This window comes from Rhamphochromis longiceps, linkage group LG14 (assembly GCF_057381845.1).
Source record: "Rhamphochromis longiceps isolate RC_006_pf linkage group LG14, R_longiceps_female_GT1.1, whole genome shotgun sequence".
Taxonomy (NCBI): Eukaryota; Metazoa; Chordata; class Actinopteri; order Cichliformes; family Cichlidae; genus Rhamphochromis; species Rhamphochromis longiceps.
The window spans coordinates 33,011,410-33,032,482 of NC_140570.1; the positions used below are offsets into that span (position 1 = coordinate 33,011,410).

At 40.7% G+C, this 21,073-nt stretch overlaps 1 protein-coding gene across 2 annotated transcripts in view; it reads left to right on the forward strand.

The window, feature by feature from the left end:
- frem2b (FRAS1 related extracellular matrix 2b) overlaps positions 1-21,073 on the forward strand; it is a 50,844-nt gene that overhangs the window by 18,625 nt on the left and 11,146 nt on the right. For both annotated transcript variants that reach the window (XM_085379381.1, XM_085379382.1), the window contains exons 3-7: positions 4,521-4,667; positions 7,969-8,199; positions 10,211-10,336; positions 10,861-11,112; positions 18,711-18,860. In XM_085379381.1, coding sequence (XP_085235507.1) covers positions 4,521-4,667; positions 7,969-8,199; positions 10,211-10,336; positions 10,861-11,112; positions 18,711-18,860 — 906 coding nt within the window. The remainder of the gene's footprint in view (positions 1-4,520; positions 4,668-7,968; positions 8,200-10,210; positions 10,337-10,860; positions 11,113-18,710; positions 18,861-21,073) is intronic.

Sequence of the window (21,073 nt, forward strand, 5' to 3'; positions counted from 1 at the left end):
CTAATTAAAAGATGGCACGAACAGTAGTTGGGTTTTTTTTTGTTATTGTTTTTTTCTTTCTTTTTTTTGCTGCTGGTGATTTAAGAAAAATAGGACTGCATGATAATGTTTTAGAGGCACTGATTAATAGTATGAATGAATTTGGTTTAGCAAATTGCTTCAGGAGACTTTATGCCTCGCACTGCAGGTGTGGAAACATCATTTTGTTATCCACACCAGCGCAAACAAATGAAGTGTAGATAAACATTATCTGTGCAACACTGAAGCAGAGTTTGTAGTTGGAAACATCTGCATATGAAATACATTTGAACTCATTCCTTAAATATTTATTTCTTGGCTTTTCTCCAACATATAAATGCATAAAAGTCAAATAAAATGTTATTCTGCACTTAAACATGCTCTGCCTTCAGTCTCTGATAGCTGTACAGAGCTGTGAAGTTATACTTTACAAGTTATTTCATGCATTTATTAATAAATTAAAAATAAATAAATAAATTGAAAAGCTCTTGTGGCTTTTTCTTGTAGTGGGGTCTAATTGCACTCGGAAGCTTTGAAACACAACTAACCAAAACACTTAAATTACTTTGCAGGTTTGGTGCACAATTAGTTATCGAGCTATATTTTTATTAACATTGCAGTGCTGATATGTGCAGAATGAAAGAGAAGGAGGATTGATTAGCACAGACTGTCTGTGTTGACGTTTCATGTTCCTCATGTCCCTTTTGGAGTTCCCTCAGGTCCTTTGGCTTCTGCTTCCAAAATCTGCATCTTAGATTATAAATTAGCCACGTGCATGTAAGATAGACACAGCTAGTGCTTAAATACACAGAATAAAATGCGTTATGAATATGAGTGAAAAGGTGAATGTGGCTTATAGTGTAAATTGCTCAGCAACACCTCAAAAGCACTGTATAAATGCCAGTCTATTCCATTACATGACAGTGAATTTAGAGTACATTTATTTTTAGATACATTTTGTCTTTTGAGTCTAAAAGGATTCATCAGTTAGTCCCAGTTTATCCTTCATAATCAGCGCAGTGCAACTCTGTGGGCAAAGAGCCGCCTATCTGTCTGCCTGGCTGAATCCATGGGGCACTCTGGCCTGCAATGCTTGACGGTGACCAAATAAGGGCTGACTGCAACATGTATGCAGGGAGGAGACCATTTTGTAAGTTGGCACAGTGCAGCCTTTCACATTCTTTGGCCCCACTCAAAAGGCTTCTGTCCTTCATCACGCATCCACTATGTGAACGGACAGCAGCTACATGAACTGTACAAGAGGGTTTCTCAGATGGTTCATGTATGAGGTTGGCTGTAGTTAAGTGCTTGTTTGCAGAGTCTGACAGTTATCTCTAATATTTAGAGTGACATCCACTGCCAGCGCTTAAAGGCATACTGTGAAACTAACAAAGACAGAACAAAGGCAGTTTGTCAATCTGGTGAATTCATTAAGATTATCCAGGAAAAATAAGGATAATGTGGAAATATGGTCTAATATTAAATCTAAGACTAGCGCTGCAGAGCAGACCCAAACATAAGTGATACAGATATTCACTAAATTCTGTCTCACTACTGTGAGACCTAGTTAAAGATTAACTTGGATGTTTTCCTTTGGGCCTCTTTGAAGTGGAATTAGTCCAACCCCTGCTTATCTTAATTAGAAAGAAATCTAGGGGAGTGAAGTGGTCTTCTGGAAATGAGCACCTCCACTCCCTGAAGCCCATACTAAAGCTTAACAAGACCTTGAGGAACGCTAAACTTAACGTTTTCTAATGTCATTCTGGGACTCTACCTATAATATACTCTGGTATAAACTGTGAACATAAATATTTTTCTTCTGATGTTTGAAAGTGCGGGTCAGTGCTGTGTCGTCCTCGGTCTCTTATGGATAGCGAAAGTGAATAATTAATAGAGCTTGTTCAAGTTTGTGAATAACGCTGAAGGTGAACAGGTGTTTAATGTGAGTGATCCTGAAAAAGAAGGGAAGAAAATCCTCCTTGAGGCTCGGTTTGTTGCGTAGGCACTTTTTTGAGTGTCATGTGAATACTTATGCAAAACAGAACATGAATTGGTGTGCATCTGACTATATTCTGTTCCACTCTCTAGCTGAATATTTTAGTGTGCAAATAATATGTTACCTTCATTTTCTATACCTACATAGACTCTATCTAATGTAAGGTTCAGATAAACAAATGGTGGCAGAAGACTAGCCAAAACCTCTGCTTCCATTGCTTCCGTGGAGAACAGGCGCCACAGCTCAGAGATCACACACACAGTGTTTATTGGTGGCATGAGTGACATGCTGCTGGCTTTAATCCAAATAGTGTAGGGAGGCCCTGTCATACATAGGTCACCTGTCTCCAGAAGAATAATGCGGAACACACAGGAAGCAGAAAGCCTACACTGTGGTAGACCTCAAGAATGTGTGTCAGGTTCCCATAGGATGTTGTACTGTCACTTAATAAAAGTTACGTGTTACATATGTAATATTTGATGTATTTTGCCAGCAATAGTTTTCTTTAAAAGCATGTTTTCTCTGCACACAGAATTTTATATTTTAAATGATGTTGTTTTTTGTACTGCTAGTGTACTGAGAAGCATAACAGAGCTGAACAGCTTGATTTTATTAGTTCAAATTTAATGCCACATTGACTTCCCAAACAGCTTTTCACTCAGGAATTGCCATTTGTGTCCTGAGATCAGTGATGGAAATTTTGTCATAATGTGGTGCAAATGTTTTGCACTTACCTTGTGAGCTACTTGATCTCATCATCAGCACCGGTGGCTTTGCCTACTAAAACAGAAAAGCGAGGTGTTCCACAGTGACATAGTGCCTGAGCAGACAAACAAGTGAATGCTAGCATTACAAAATGATTAAATGTTATTACACTGCCAGATAGACCTTTTGATCAATATTAGATAGCTACAATTTTCATATTTAAGTATAATTTAAACACAGAGGGAAATCCACAGTATTTGAACTTTCAAAACGTGATTCTGAATCAGAATGAGGTGAGAAACAGCCGTGCTTTGAAGTTGTGTGTCAACTAAAGGCCATTTTTTGTGTGTCAACTAGATATGCCTGTTGTCAAACAGAGAAATAAATACTCAGAGAAAATCTGCTTTCTACTCAAGGTTCACAGTTCAGTCCTTTCCATCTGGATCTGTAATTTTAAGGAACCTCAGCATCTGTCTTGATTTGTCTTCTGTCTTCTTTCGGAATTTACTGCATTCTTTATCTTCTTAACTTTAAACACCCTGTCTGGTTGAAAACATCAAAGTAAATCAGTGTGTTCATTATATTTTAATGACATAAATAATACAACGAGTTTTCTATGAGATGAGGGAAAAATAAATATTTTTTGCTACTTGTCCTCATGCATCACACTGACTTTTTATACTTTCAAGCAGTTAATGCCGCATATTGTCAAATGGGTATTTAACACATGGGTATTAAAGGCCTGGTGTTGCTCAGTGCGAGAAAACATGTACAATAACATCCAAAGTAACAGGTGCAGAGAATATTTAATATGTGCGCGCACCCACTCAAGCATGCACAGAGTCACCGAACCTCATAATGCATGCACCCTCACACATAATAAAACACCCAGGGTGAATGTATATAGGTTTTACCCTTCACAGTTAGGAAGGAAATGGACACAGCAGAGTGGTCTGCTGGACGTGACAGATTTACTGGCTGTACCGACAAGAATAGGGAGGAGTTGAGACTCTCAGTTGTGCCTAACATCTGCAAAGGCAGCACTTTAAAATCTCTGAACAATGTCCCTCCTGACAATTTCACTTTTATATCACTACTTTCTGAACTGCCAAATGTTCTGTGGCTCATGCATCTCCATCTCACCATCCTCAACCATTACAGCACCAGCCAGACAATTTAACTGTGCAGTCTGGTGGATGCATTTGGATTTTTTTATTAACCTGTGTTTCATTATTTAGACTCCCAGCCATCGCACTGGAAATGACCATATTAAAATGCGTTCCTGTATGAGTCCGTGCGTGCATGTGTGCCCATTTTGGTCTGCCGGAGTTTGTGTATCTGCGTTTGATGCCTGTCTATGTGGTTCTGCTTTGAGTCTTTACGGTCAAATAGTTGCAGACATGCCCTCCAGGACTATAACGTCGCCCTTTGAGTGCAGCTTCAAAAGGCATGGATGAAAAAACCCAGTTCAGACAAGAAACAGACACCTTTTATCTTAATCAGAAATGAAGCAATTAGATGGCACAAACTGTTTTCCTTTTGCGTAAGGGCTGTGCACACCGCATACCCCTCACTGAGAGCAGGCTAGAAGTCAAAGTCAAAACCTGGGGGTATGCAAGAACCCATCCTAATAGAGGGTATTGAAATTTCTGTATCACCTCTGAATCAAAATGATGTGCCCATTTTTGGACCATTTAGTCCTGGTTAGGGTTTTTAATTCGTCTTCTTCTGTGTTTCTATATTAGGATTTCTCAGTAGTCCTTTTTGAAGAAAAAAAATAAACTTTTTCTTTTTGTAACAGGCGGCAACAAACTGAAGAACCAACAGTTCCGTCTGAACTGGGCTTGGATCTCCTTAGAGAAACAACACTACGTGGTGAACGAAGAGGCCAAGTTCCTGGAGGTGGTGCTGAAGCGTAGGGGCTACCTGGGAGAGACATCATTCATCAGTAAGCAGATTTTACATCAAGTCACTTAAAATGTCTTTAATTCATCTTAAATGTTACCAAAAAGCAATGAGAGGAGTTGAATATGTTCATCTTATCTTAACAAAAAATGTTCCCCATTTTCTGATTCTGGATATTTTCAAAATAATAAAGGAATAAATGCTGAACATGTTACATGTTTGTGCATTCTTTGGTCAACCACTGATGATTTGCTTGCTGCTTCGCTCCAGGATTAACTAAAGATTAACTCACCAAATTCCACAGAGTCTGTTAAGTTGTTTTGCAGTTAAATTCAAATACACAGGGAAGCAAACATATAGCCCTTGTTGGAAGATATTCACTTTCTCAACACCCGTTTGTTTAAGTCTGTTTACTTGAGTGTCGCAGGCCACCATATCGTCAAGCATTCACCGACTCAAAAGCCCACACGAACGCGCATTGTTATATTTCAGGACAATTGCAAAGCTGGCCTAGATAGCCAATAAGGTCACACGGGTCGTGACCTTTTACCTCTCTTTTCTGGACGGTATTTATGTTCCAGTCACACAATAGCAGAGGATGTTCCCTCAGGGACTCTGCATGCTCATGAGAAAGGTCAGCTGAAGTTAGAGCCTATGGAGAGGTGCCACTGCAAATGTTAGTCGAGGCAATCTAGTGTACAGAACTAAACGAGCAATAACTGTTAACACTGTTTTTTAAAAAAGAGCTGCTGTAAGCATTTATGAGTGGCAGGAATTCTTACAGCTGGCACTAGTAGCCTGTTTTAGTGCTGCCATTTATTCTGTCCATAAAGATGAGGTGTAATTAAATGGCCTCATGCTGAAGGTCAAACCCCATAGGATCATTTACTGTACCGTCACTGCAACTTCGTACGCTCAAGAGCCCCCAGACTAATGAAACATCTCTGAGGGGATATGCAAATTTTACTGACCTTTACAGTGTCTCACACTGCACGGCATAACTGCTCTACCTTAGGGACTCAGTGAAATAAAAATATAATATCTTTATATTATAAAGCTAAATGCCATAAAATGTATATGTTATGTAATGTTATTTTATGGCCTTTTGCGCTTATTAGAGAGGTGCAGTAGAGTGAGAAAAAGAGGAGGAGAAAACTTGCAGTGAAGATGTGATACATGTGGTAGATCAGAGTAAGAAGTAAATCTAAAACTTATTACAAGATTTAATGTAATTTTCCTGTTCACGTTGATAAGATGCAGAACAAAAGATGCAAAACTGATTGTGTGTGTGTGGTAACCCAATAGTGATCTGTCTGTGGGATGATTTTAAACAACAAAGTAAAATATTGTTTATAAGGAGGTTGGGCAAACAATCAAATAGTTGCTGTTTGCTTTGATTTTCTGGAGCACTGGTGCTGATTTATTAATGACTTCATTATCAATTAAAGAAGTTCTCCTTTGAACTTTGGATGCACTGTTTTCATTGCCTAAAGAAAACAAGGCTTGCATTATGTCCAAAATTGCTGTTGTGTTATTGGTATTGCGTGCTAAGGTTTTAAAAAACAAGTTTTCTTGTTACTGCTGCAGCATTAAGGTGGATGATAATGGACGGGAGAGGATGATGTACCTCTCCGTAGAGGGGTACAGGCAAAGCTTGCCATCGTGCTTTTATGATACCCAGAAAAAATTATGAGAACTAAAAGCAATAGTTTCTCTTACTGAATATATATCATAAATGCTTTTATTGTCTCTGTTTCCCATATCTATACATTTGCAATCTTCTCTTCTATTTTTGTCTGATCAAATAGTCCTGGACGGATTTTCTGTTTTTTTATTTCTAGCCATGAAAAATAGGTAGCCTCAAGTTCATCAGACATTTAGACAACCTTATTGACATCTCTCAACAATAACATCCATGCTGTCGCACTTGCCATTGGTTTCAATTTAGAACTTTATATTTTTCGGTTAAAAATATCTATTTTTATTTTATTCATCAGTTATTCTGGTGCTTCAACATCTCTGCACTATTCCGCCTCCAGGCACACACGTAATAACAAATATCCTGTCTTAGAAAGGTAGTGTCCTTCCTTGTAACGGAAAACATAAAAAATCCCAGAGCATTCATGTCATTCTTACAGGGATCATTTATAGTTTCCTGCCTCCTCTGCTGTGATGGGGATAGCAGAGTAAAAGTAGCAAACTGTTCGGATTAACTGGCATAAGCAGGCCACCAGAGCAATGTGGCACCTCAGACTCTCTGCCTCGGTATTGTGATAAAATACCACCTGATCTTAGGTCAGTGCCTTCAAGTGAAGACAGCATATTTTATCTTGCCTAACCCTGCATGAGTGAACACTGATCTGAGGACCCAAAGGATGGGCTGCTTCATCTCTAACCAATGTGCACAGTGCAGTTCACACCAGTAAGGAGGCTACAGTGAGCCCAGCTGCTGCGAAGGCTCAGAGTGACCGCTGTGAATGGGACCAACCAATCCAGCTTGAAGGAGATTGACTTAACAGTACATCATTGTGTCTCTTTTCATACTCTTTGAGTGTTGACGATATTTCAGGATCCACTAAACCTTTTTTTTCATTGTATCCACTCATTTTTCTTTCTTATTTTCATTTAAAAACACTACATGAAATTTAATTTTTCCTAATTCTATCTTGCTCAGTATTTTTTAAAAAATCCTGTAATCTCAAAGGTTCAATTTCCAGTGATATTATGGTTTTCTGCATTTACAGCAGCTCGCAGGAATTCCTTGTTTTGTTTAGGGTTTTTTTTTATTTATTTATTGCCAGAACCCTGCTGTGTGTTGTGTGGCCAGTTAGCAAACACAATGGAATGGCTGTGTGACATTTCACCAGCTTCAGCGCTCCTGCTCAACAGGCTTCCAGCCAGTGTCACAGCAGTAGTGACTGTAAGCTCCATCAAACAGCTCTCATGCTGAAGGTCAGACAGTGCAAGTCAGCCTCCAACCACTTCTGCTGAGGCTGGGCTGACATGAGGGATAATGGTGTTTATTTCCACCATGATCATCTCAAAGAACGGTGGCGGGAAACTGCACCCTGGATATGGACAGATATTGTTGTGTTAGACCAACTGGGGTGTGTGAGATTTTCCAGGTGTTACGGGAGGTGAAAAGCAGTTTAATTGTATGTTTGTTTGGTTTTTCAGCTTTTATATAGCTATTCATAATCACATAAATATTTACATTTGTAAATGGGCATGCAGTAAACAAAGCAAAATGTTAAAATTAAACACAAAAGCCGGCAGATGGTGAGGTCATTTTTACAGAATTTTCAAATGTTAATTAACAATAACTTTGTAATGCCCTTTCTAAGGTATTGGCACAAAGGATGGCACTGCAGAAAAGGACAAAGATTTCCGGGGGAAATCTCAAAAACAGGTGCAGTTTAACCCAGGCCAGACCAAAGCCACCTGGAAGGTCAGGATCCTGTCAGACGGGGAGTATGAAGTGTCCGAGACATTTCAGATTGTTTTGTCTGAGCCGGTGATGGCAGCCCTTGAATTCCCAGAGGTAGCTACTGTAGAGATCCTGGACCCCGATGATGGTCAGTATTGATTTTACTTCCAGAGATTCTTCCTTTCTTTCTTTTTTTGGGGGGGGCTGAACATTTTTCATTAATGTCTGATGTAACTGAGTGTTTGATATCACGTGTCTGAACATTAACGCTGATCTGTCATTTTTGCAGAGAAAAAATAATGTCGTGGTTGTCATGGTTGTGTTGATCACACCCATGATAAACTAGTTGGCCACATAGCAATGCATAATAATACGCACCCTGCCTCTGCAGGTTGGAACATGAAAAAGGAATTTCAAAAAAATAAAAAGAGAGAGCGAGATAATGCATTTACAGGATAACTAGGTAAACTAAAACTGCACAAAAGTGGTTAAAGTTGACAACACAACGCAATTTCATTGTTCTCTGACAATGACAATAAATACTTAAATGCTCAAATACTAAGCTATGCTTATGTTTAGGGGATTAATTTGGGAAATTTAAGGTCTGGAAAAAGACATCAGAGCATTTTAAATGTAGCATTTAATCTCAAGTACACTGAAATTATAGATGAACTAACTCTATCTTGAATCAAAAATGAAGATTGGCAGACAATAAAAAGTAGAAAAGTATATTCTTTCCACTAGAGATGTAACATAGTGTCAGAGGGATATGAAATAGAGATGGCCGCACTGACCTGAATGTGAAATTATCGTACTGTAAATATGGGCGAGGCACTGCCTAAAGAACTGAACAGATGTTTCTTAAAACAGCTTGTCAGTAACAGAGATGACACGGAGAACAGCATGATACAAATGTGGATATAAATATGGATAATGTTTCTCCTCATCCCATAGGGCTTCAGCTAGTGAAAGCAAAGCATTTGCTGTCAACAGTGTAAGCTAATGATCGTGTTTAGGTGAAGCTTGTTTTGCAAAACTCGTGTCTCTGGAGGGCAATCCCCCCCCTCCAGAGACACGAGAAAAAACAAGAAGAAACCCTCCAAAAAACTGACAGCTATCTATCTGCAGTTCTATTTTTGTATCTTCATGCCTTGCACAGACATCTTCTTCGTCTTCATACGCCCATGTCCATTATCATATCATTACACTGTTCATGGTTTCTAAAGTTTTAATATGTGTTTTAACCTCTGAAGGTCAAATATACTCTGCGGGCTTTTAAAACTATATTTCATGTTTCTTTTAACTGAGAGCAGAAAAATTTTATAGCCCAAGGGCACCAATTGAATCACTTGTATCGGTGAAAAATAAATAATTTCAGACCATACTGACTAAAATAGCTCAGAGGGACGAGAGGTGAAGTGCAACCGCATAATCCAGTGCAACTGTTTGCATAGGAAGGGAAAGGACAGCTCAAGTTCTAATAGCTTTTCAATGTGGCCAAACATGACACTTACTGAGAAGAATACAAACCATTTGTCTGTGGATTTCATGGCCGAAATGATAAAAACTCATTACCTCGCTAAATGTCACACATGGCTAAGAGATGGAGAGAAATAGATAGAGAGATGCCCGTAAAACTTTAAAGGAAAACAAAAGGTTATACTTTCACGTCTTCTAGCCAATTTATGCGGGCTTATTATTTTCTAAACAGCTTAATTCTTCACGTAACAAATTCCATATTCATCTGCATCAGTTACCAGGTCAATAAGTAAAACTGTTTGTTTATTATGCTGTGGAAGCCAATTATAGGTGAGATATTTACTGCGGATAAACAACAAATAGTGTCTGATAAAACATGATGGAAGCACCATCAGCAGAGCTGTAATGAAAGCTGTTGTTGGTCCCAGCGCACACGTCTGTCTAATGAAGGGTTTTGATGCAAATAATCAAAACCATACTTTGATATTCTGAAGCGTTTCCCCTTTCATTATCGCCAGTGCATTTTTATTTCACTTCAGATTATTCTTATCATGCTTAGATCATACATAAGAGATTTCCTCAAATCAATTCTGACGCTACTTAGCTTAAATCATAACAAAACACCGTGTCAGAGTAATGATCTAATATCTTTATTGATGATTTTTTTTTTTCACGCGCAGAGTCGACAGTGTTTATACCCTCCGCCGTCTACAACATAGAGGAAGACATAGGTGAGCTGCTTATCCCTGTACGCAGAAGCGGGGATGTCAGCCAGGAGCTCATGGTCATATGTTACACCCAGCAAGGTAACACAATAACTTTGTGTTGAAATGTTTGTGATAAATTGTGTCATTTCTCGAGTGAGTTAGTGCTGTCCTCCACATCAGAAGGATCCCTGTTCTCAGTACTCAGTCTGATCACCTCTTCTCGGTGAAATCTAATTTAGGCTGAGGCTGAATATCTATAAATGGCATATTTAAAGCAGAAGATGAAGGCTGTCATATTGATAATACATCTGGAGTGCTAATGACTTTCCTCCTTGCACATCAAAAGTGGGTGCAATGTGATACTTAATGCATTAGAGGAAAAATAAAGGCCATATGCTGATCTGCTTTTAATCACTGACTTGACTTGATGAAGATCAATGTTGCATTAAAAGTTTTCATTAAAGAGTGACATTAAGTCGAAAGGCACTGCCTTCTGTTATAGCTTAGTTTGAACTTAGGTCCGTTGTTCATGAAAATCATACATAAATAATTATTTTTAATGTGACGAAAAGTACACTGTTGCGTCATTTTTCTTCCTGTAATTCTGTTTTCTGTCTGCTCAGTTTCTGCAACAGGCACCATCCCCACCACCGTGCTGTCCTACTCCGATTACATCTCCAGGCCTGAGGACCATCACAGCATCCTGCGCTTTGACAAGGGAGAGATAGAAAAATCCTGCCGCATTGTCATCATCGACGACTCCCTGTACGAAGACGAGGAGAGCTTCAATGTCACCCTCAGCATGCCCATGGGGGGCTGTCTGGGCTCCGAGTTTCCCACGGCGAGAATCACAATAATTTCTGATATGGATGATGGTAAGATTACATTACACTGGTCGTAAGTATGCAGTTGAATGCAATCCAGTCTCAAATAGTCAGTGCAGGTTAAGAAATTTGACTGCGGAATCAGTTTAAGGCAATTTCTGCCTGTTTTTCATCTTCACTTTTTCACGTCTGATTAAAGCCTAAAAAAAAGTCAGCATGAATTTGTTCCTTAACTAAGTTTTATTGTATCTTCAGTGTGTTTTTTATTTGTGGGCTTTAATTTAAAAAAATATTTGTAAATGAAAATTTTCACTGCATAAACTGATTCCAAAAGATAAATTCAAACAGATAAGCAGGTTGCAAACATGCTGGTATAGATGTGAACGTGTGTTTGATTTTTTTTTTCCCTGCATGTGTTTGTGCTTGCCTGCCAGTGTCTCATAGAGAAAGCATTTGAGTGTGCGATCCTTCTTCCTGAAGGCAAAGCCTTTATCTCATATCTGCAGGCTCAGACTGGAGGTCTGATAGTCTCCCATATCTTCCTGACGCCTCTTTGTTCCCCAACACCTGATGGCCTTATCCACACTTCTCTATCGCTCAACAATCTCCACAAGCACTGCTGTGAATTCAAGACTCTATGATGCCAGGCAGGCAACACCGCAGCTGAAAAAAAAGCAGCACATTTGCAGAAGGGTCTTCCCTTGAATGAAAATTTATCTGAAGCCATGTAATTGCAAATGTGATGTAACATTCAATTTAGAATTCTAATAGTCAGAAAACTTAGCCAACCATTTATTTTGTGTGTGGCTAAAGTTAGTTAGCTTCACTGAGATTTTTTTTACTACTTTTAGTTAGTTTCATTTCCCATTAGTGAAACCTCAAATGCGTTCAAATCCGCATGTTTTTTATGTTTGATAACAGTCCTGTCATTCACGCTGTTGACTTTAGTTTAGACAGCTTCTGAAATAATATTACCTGTGACCTCAAATGTTTAGCAGCACAGAAATATTCAGTGTTCCATTTCTCGACAATAAAAAAGTAGTAGTTTTTGTTTTAGATCATGGCCAAAAATCACTGCCAACAAGTGCATGAACCTGTGTCACGGTGACTCCAGCAGCAGTTTTCAATTCAGTTTAAAGCCTCAATCTGTGTCAAAGACTTTTTCGCCCATTCAGTTCCCAGGGTACCTGAGGCAGCCACGCTTCAAGTGTGTTTCTTTGACCTCCTTGAGGATGGAGGAAGTTACTAAATTAGAAAGTTTTTATACTGTAGCAGTGTGCGGTGTAACCTGAGAGTGAGCACTAGGCATTTTGACCTCTACTGCTTGTGGGTACTGAATCGAGACTGCCAAAACAGCTGCTGTGAGGTAGAAATTTTTAACTGTATGTACAACAGTTAGTCCTCACAGCAGCCATCCTGCTTCACAAAGGGATATTCTTTCACTGCAGCTATTGAATTACACTGTCACAGTCTTCGTGGACGTCTTTGACTCCAACAGTATGAGACATACATGTCTTAACAACCACCAGAGATTCTACCGATTGGAGATCAAGAAAGAATATATCTGTCTTTTACAGACTGTCTGAAAAAGTCTCATAATGCTGTTGCTTGTCTTTTAAATAAAAAAACAGGTTGTGTGGCAAATGAAGCAATTGGATTGTAACAGGTATCACACAGGATAAGATAAGAAAACTTAGTTTGCTTTAGAAGCGATCTCTAAAGACCAAAGTCCTCTAGTGCTGCACAGCTTATAACTGATGAACAACATGTTTGTGCTGGTGCATTACTGAAAGCTGTGAAAGGCAAATTCCTGCTTTGAAATTATCCATCTTGCGTGTGTTATCTTAGCTGTTACAAACTCATCTCTTACCTAAATAATCCTTTCTCGTATCACCAACAGAGGTCTCATTATAAAATATCCAAAAAAATAGTCACTGTGCTAATTTGACACCTGCCTTTGCCTACATTATAAGTCCTCAGTGTATTATCAAACAGAGAAAAGAAGAAAAGGATGCTCAGGGCATCATAGGATTAACTCGACTCAGACTGACAGCCAGAATTAACAGTCTGCGCTCTATCTGCTGTCATGTTCTCTTTGCCTCTGGCTTGTGACAGTCAAAATATTCTTATGCATATCAGTTGTCAGAAAGCAATGAACTCACAGTAGTGCGCCTATACAACATAATTGTATGGAGTACAGTACACAGCACACTTTTGAAGAAAGTTCCTTTGTGTTCATTTTGCTGTTATTCTTAAGATCTGGTTCTTACTGTGGAATCTTTTAGTGCCACATGCAGCGAAACATTGCCTGGAGCTGCTGTCTGACAGGTTTGCACCTTATTACAATGACACCATTACCTGACACCTGCACATGCAAATACACACAAAAGGTGCTTATGCACATAATACGTGTAAAGTAGGCACAGCGAGTATAATTTCAGGATTAGGTACCTAATGTTACCGGCAACCACTGTTTAAATGGAACGTGAAGAGCAGGGAGAAATAAGGTCATGTCGACCTTTCACTTCTGCCTGAAGGAGGTGATTATTAAATGCCTTTAATGTTGATGGAGAAGTAAATAGTAAGTAGCTCTGAGTCAAGCAGAACAAGACCAATGACATATCTGAAAGAGCAGAGAGGCGGCGGGAGATTCAGTTCCACTTCAAATTTAGCTTTTCTAGCTAGGTATTAAATTCAAGTATGCAATCCAGGTTTGCTTCAGTATATAAGAGCTTGAGGCAAATGGGAGCATCGCATCCTTCTTTGTTATCCCTCTTGTAGGAATGCTTGTCAAGCGGGTTCTATAGGAGGGAGGTAGGAGTCAGATCCTGGCTAAGCACCTGCCCCTGCCTGTGAGAGGTCCGCGCAAGGACTTCCCAGGAGGGCTCAGAGTAGGTTTGCCAGCTTGTGGGGTCAGACAGTTATTAAACATATACTACTGATATTTGCAAAAAAAAAAAGAAAGAAAAAAAAATAGAAAGAAAGAACTGAAGAGAAAAAAAGGAGGGGAAAAGCAGCTGTCTTCTTTCCAAGCTGGAAAGCTTTAGTGCTGCAGTGAAATATGAAGCACGCACCAATATATGCACTCCCTGCTCTGTGCAAACACAATCCTGGCCACCTACTGCGGTGGCATGTGCAAGAAACCACACGTGCTGTAGAAGGTGGAGTTGCTATTGTCTGCCAGTAGTCTGATATTAATCTGACAGTTTCTGGAATTCTAAATTGATTATGTCTACAGCTTTTATGCCTAAATGAGGTGAAGTTTACTGCAGTAATAACCAGGTTTAAAGACCCGTGGCACAGAGAGAAGACCTGTTTTCTTTCTGACCAAAAAAATCATTTTACTAATTAGCACCGATGCAGAGATGGCACAGAAACATATATTCAATGTGTATAATATGCATGTACTGTGCAAATGGTATCGGGCTCCCTTTCAGAAACAATTAAACTGTCAGGCTAGAGGTGGAAATACAACAACAAAAATCACTCATAAAAATGAAACAGATACTGAGGAGCAGCAAATTAAAAAGCTAAACAGAAGCCAAAATGTCCTAATAACAAGTGAGGACAGACTGTACTAGCAAACTGAAGCCAAGAGAAGACAGCAGAACGTAACAATGAAGGAAATGGTAAACAACAAAAGAAGCTACAAACTGACAAGCTCTATAGAAATTTAAAAGGCAGCGCGGTAATTAACATGAAACGGTGCCTGCATATGCTCAGAAAGGTTCAGGTGGTTTCTATTACTTATACTGAGATCTAAATGCAAAGCGTTTCACAATCCTTTTCTGTTCTCTTCTCATCAACAGAAATACACACTGATGCAAAAAAAAAAATACACACTACAGAGCTACTGCCCTGTCATAAAAAACCGGAAAAATCCCTTTCGGCTCTGAGCTTATTGTTAAACGTCAGCTTATTGTTAAAGACCTGTGGCACTGACAGAAGACATGTTTTCTTTCCAACCAAAATATTCATTTTACTATTTAGCACACCTTCACCCACAGAGAGGGAATAAAAGTAAGGCAATACCGCCAGACTCTGAGACGGCACAGAAACTGATATTCTTGTTTTTGAAGGAAATTTGACTGATCCATCACTTAAAGTCTCCCCAGGTGGTCTCTGGAGTTGTACAACTTTACATATTTCTATGTTAGTCTGGTGGTTTTCTCTTACTCTCACTCGCTCTCTGTGGGTGAAAGTGTGCTAATTAGTAAAATAAATGTATATTCTGGTTGGAAACCACATATATTAAACAATAAGATAGATTGTAGCAATAAATTACAATAAATATATATGATTACTACTTTTCCTGGACACATTTAAATCTTGTAGATTATTAGCACTGAAAGGGATTAAGGTTTTCAAGCTGTCCGGGTATTCTGCAGTAACAGGAACATCTGCAAACCATAGAATACCTGCTATTTTCCCAGCAGTCGACCATCTGCGCATAAACGGCCACATCCTTACAGACTCCACTCTGGCTTTTCCTGTGATGGTTCGGAGAAACTTGTCCTTTCTTGCAGCGGTAATTGCTGTTTGATATTGACTTTGCATCCGGGAAAATATTTTGGTGGTTGGGAGTGAAAGACATGAGAATGCTTGTACAGCAAGACTTGACTGGTGTGTTTATCATCTCGTGTCACTTGGCCTGTAAATTTCGCACTGGTTCTGAAGGTATGATTATGACCTGTTTGAAAGATGGGTGGGTTCAGTGCATGTGCTGTACATCCTGGATGGGGATGAATTGAGGAAGACCTCTCAAACCCTGTCATTATGTCTCACCTGGATTCCCGTTCGTTCTGATATAAACAGATGTCTTAAAGCACTTAAGCAGAGAAGTGCTGACTTCAGTCGTCGGCCTTAAGAGGCTCAATCTAGACCTTGCTTTGAATTTTCAAGCCTGCATTGCTGTCAGCCGTTGTTAAAGTTGTTGATTTTCCTGTATTGAATATGGAGTTGATTTTGTATGCATTTTCTGCTGCAGAGAGATTTGTCTAGCACACAGTGGGCAGAAGTGCATTTGCCAGGGCTCAACTGAATCTCACCATTAGACAAGCCACTTAACGCTGTGGGAATGTCATGCAAAGTTCAAGTGAAATCAAGCAGTCAGTGGGAGCGCAACAGTCTCCTTAGGGATGTCTGCGTCTCTCCTTGTGCCTCTTCTTTTATACTATGTTCACTCATATGCAACAGTAAGGATATTTCTTTGTTTGCTATTGTGTTTCTGGCATATTACACAATAATGGGACGAGCACAATGATTAAATCAAAGGGCCTCTTACTTCTGATCTACATTTTTATGTTTAATTTCAAAAGAAGAAGCCCTGTGGCTTTTTGCTTTTATTCCACATTTAAAGTTTGTTCCTCTGTTTACAAAGATATGGGATTTCAATAGTTTACATGATTTTGCATAATACAAATAGGTCTAAATGTGCATCATCACCACTAACATCCATGTAATCTTAGATGTGCTTTGAGGTATAGGAGGCTACTGCTCGTGAATCAAGGATACGGTGGCTTACCTTTCATTTAATGAGTCATAGTTCTTTGAAGCTCAGTGTTTGTCTGCTGCACAAACCTTATCTGATTACTGGGCTAGTACAACAGGGCCTGAGTTGCTGGCTGCTAACCTCAGGTTAGTAGATCTGATTACTCTTCCAGTTGAGGTCCCACTGCACTCCAAAACCATCTTTGTTTGTTCTCTCTGTGGGTAGAAATTCTGGCAGCTGCAAGACTCTTGATGCACCACTCTTTGTCTTGGCCATGCTCTCAGAACAGATTAAAGCATAAAAGTCGTATGTCCTTTGCTTACACTTAGGAATAATATTACTTCAATCGCAGAGATGGTTTCTCTAAGAACCATGAAACCCCAGGCTTTGCTTGAAAGACCCGTTCCTTTTTTGAACTTGTCTTTTCTTGCTAACATCGAGCAGTTGCTGCCACGGCAGACTGCATCAAAATATTCAAGATCTTCTAAGAGTCAGATTACTTAGAAGTATAATGTGGTGAAAAATAATAAACACTTTTCCCTGATCTGTAATTGAGCCTGGCAGCTCTATTGACAGTTAATCTCTGTCACTAATTCTCTGTTTCCTTGATCTTGCGTTTTGGTTTCACTAGATAACATAATCATAACGCATAACAGCGTGGATTTGGTTAGGTTTTCTTTTTTTTCATTGCGTTTATCGCTCCGTTCCACATATTCAGTTTTGCCCCATACTGTGTGATGAGAAACAGCTAAGTACCTTTTTTTAGGTGTATTGTCATGGAAACCACAACTCTGCCCATGGCCACTGACATTCACTTAATTTATTCATTATTTGGTCACAGTAGCTTTTGAAAGCCCAAGGTTTTTACTGCTCAGTTGTGGCTCTCATTAGTGATATTAACTACAGTACTGTGCAAAAATCTTGAGCCACCTCTCATTCCTTTATATTTTGTTGTATCTACACATAACAGACAGCTTGGCAAAGAAACAATTTACATTGTCAAAATGTATTTTTAGGTACTTTGTTACTAGCACCTTTTTGCAAAAACAGTCTGCACAGGCATTTGACAGCAACTATTATTTGTGCACCAACAAGATGATTTCCAAAGAGCTATTAGCTGAAAACATTGCATGTCTTGACATGCTGTGCAGTGTGTCCTTAAAAACAGTGAGCAAACTGGACAAATGGGGGAATTTTTTTTTACCTGATTTTTGTTTTTAAGAAAAATGAGAGCCACATATGAGGATATTTGTTTAAAAGTTTAATAGAAGAGTGGCACTATAATGTCCTCGTAAGTGGATATCAGGCCCTTGTAGAGCAAAAATTTGTATTTTGGTCTAGACAACCCAAAATGTTATGTCCACATATGTGGACGCCAGGTCCTAGGAGGTTAAACAAAAACTGGACTGAGTGGCAAAAGGTCTTATGGAATCCAAATGTAAAACTTTTTGTTCATTCATGTCGTTATCAGTATGTTCAGTTGTGAGCGGTACTACAGGGAGTGTCTACAGCAATCTGTATTAACCCCCCCAAAATTCTTACAGCATTTTCTTAGGAGAATGTCCACCAAAGTCCAAACCCTTACACAACCATTTCACCTGCAGCATAACATGCTGGACATCATTGCGAGGACGCTGGTTCTGAAAGAGTTAACTAGAATAACAGTGGGTGAGTTTGGCTGCAGTGGAATCTCAGCTCAGCTCATAGAAACACTAATTGCAGTCAGGCAGGCCTGGGCTGGCGTATGGAGCTTTACAACCCCCCAGACCTTCTGTCAGGCCTCCTGTCTGGCTCTCAGACCCATCGCTATCAAAGTGAGCTCCACCAGTACAAAACCAGCCATCAGGTTTCTTTTTTTCCCTTTGGATACTTGTCACAGTTATAGGAATGCCACCAAAACATCGTGCCAGGAAGTTAGAAAGCACTATTTAAGGTCTACAATTACTGTGTTCGCTACCTGCTGCTTATTCAATGGAAATGTTCCTTTAAAATCTCCTGTAATCAGAGATAATTTTACAGGTTATTTTACCTATTAAAAGATTCAACTCAGCAATTACACCAGACATTCAGATATCCTGTTGTGATTCAGGTTGAAGGTTTTTTATGGTCTGCATTCTCCCACGTGCTTTTCCTCATGTTTTTTTTCTCTCGTTTCCAGATCCCGTCTTCTACTTTGGCAACACAGACTACCACGTGGATGAGAGTGATGGCTACGTGGAGGTGCAGGTGTGGAGGACAGGGACTGATCTTTCCAAAGGAGGAACTGTCACAGTGCGCTCCAGAAAGACAGATCCGGTCTCAGCTGAAGGTATCTGCTGGTCCCCTTCTCTAACGGCGTTGTCTAGTTTATTCTTAGATAAATGTAAATCACAGAAAACAAAAGATTTAAGATGTCACATTGATAGTCATTTTGAGCTCAACTGTGCAAACAGATTTCAGCACTGAATATGTTGAGTGGATGGCCTAGGGGAATGTAAACACTGGTTAAAGGTGGGGGGAGGGGAGCTAGGGCTTTTCTGTTCGGACCATGTCTTATACGCGCTGGATCTACACATTGTTGTGAGGATAATGACAGTCTGACTGAGAATAGAGCTTCAGGAATGCATGCCAATTGTTCTGCTTGTTCCTAACCGCTTTCGACTGTAAGACTGGTTGCTATCCCTTCAAGTCTGCCCTATAGCGTCTATTATCTGGTTCCCCCAGGCAGTCTTCTCTTCTTTGCACAGATTCCTAATATCTCTACTCCTGCTTGCTTTTTAACTGCAAAAATAACCAAAATCTAATCATATGCAGCATGTTAGAAATTCAGACTCACACTTACACACATAAGTGGGTCATAACACGAACACATCGGACTACAAACACGCACATTACCAACTCCGGAAGACGATCAAAGCAGCCAAACGTGAGTACAGGGACAGGGTGGAACAACAGTTTGACAACCCTCGGAGTATGTGGCAGGGACTAAACACGATCACAGACTTTAGAGGGAAAACCAGCACACCGCAGACCACGGCCTCTCTGTGTGAGGATCTAAACGTATTCTACGCTAGATTCGACACAGCGAACACCATGAGACCGGACAGTGTGCGCACCGCGGATGACGTCAGTGCGCACACTGTGTCTGAGGAGGATGTGCGGAAGTGCTTCAGGAAGGTGAACGCACGCAAAGCTACTGGTCCGGACGGGATTCCCGGCCGCGTCCTCAGGTCATGCGCGGCTCAGCTGGCTGGAGTGTTCACGCACATCTTCAACCTTTCCCTCTCTCTGTCTGTAGTCCCAGCCTGCTTCAAAATGGCCACCATCGTCCCTGTACCCAAATCCTCCACCATCTCCTCATTGAACGACTGGCGACCTGTAGCCCTGACCCCCATCGTAAGCAAATGCTTCGAGAAGCTGGTCAGGGACTTCATCTGCTCTGCACTACCCGACTCACTGGACCCTCTACAGTTTGCATACCGCCACAACAGGTCCACTGATGATGCCATAGCCCTGACACTACACACTGCCCTGTCACACCTGGAGAAGAGAGACACGTATGTGAGGATGCTGTTTGTAGATTACAGCTCAGCATTCAATACCATCGTTCCCTCGAAGCTGGACAGGAAACTGCAGGATCTAGGACTGAGCAGCTCCCTCTGCAGCTGGATCCTTAGCTTCCTGTCTGACAGACGCCAGGTGGTCAGACTGGGCAGCATCACCTCATCCCCCATCACACTGAACACTGGTGCTCCACAGGGGTGTGTACTGAGCCCTCTCCTGTACTCACTCTACACCTACGACTGCACAGCCACTAACAGCTCCAACATCATTGTGAAGTTTGCGGACGACACTACAGTGGTGGATCTTATCACCAACGGTGATGAGACGGCTTACAGGGAGGAGGTCAGCGCCCTGACCCACTGGTGTCAAGACAACCATCTCACCCTCAACGTCGCAAAGACAAAGGAGTTGATAGTGGACTTCCGGAGGTGCAGAGAAGTACACACCCCCATCACCATCAACGGCGCTGCTGTGGAGAGAGTGAGCAGCTTCCGGTTCTTTGGTGTACACCTGGCTGAGGATCTTACGTGGTCAGTACACACAAACAAAACAGTGAAGAAGGCGCAGCAGCGCCTCTTCTTTCTCAGGAGACTGAAAAGATTCGGCATGAGCCCCCGCATCCTCAGGACCTTCTATCACTGTGCCATTGAGAGCATCCTCACTGGATGCATCACCACCTGGTATGGCAACAGCACCGCCTACAACTGCAAAGCTCTCCAGTGAGTAGTGCGGTGCTCTGAACGGATAATTGGAGGTGAGCTTCCCTCCCTCCAAGACATCTACAGGAAGCGGTGCCTGAGGAAAGCGGGGAGGATCATCAAGGACTCCAGTCACCCCAGCCATAAACTGTTCAGACTGCTTCCATCAGGAAGGAGGTTCTGCAGCATCCGGTCCCGTACCAGCAGACTGAGAGACAGCTTTTTCCATCAGGCCATCAGACTGCTGAACACGTCATAGACACCTCAGCTTCACTACTGG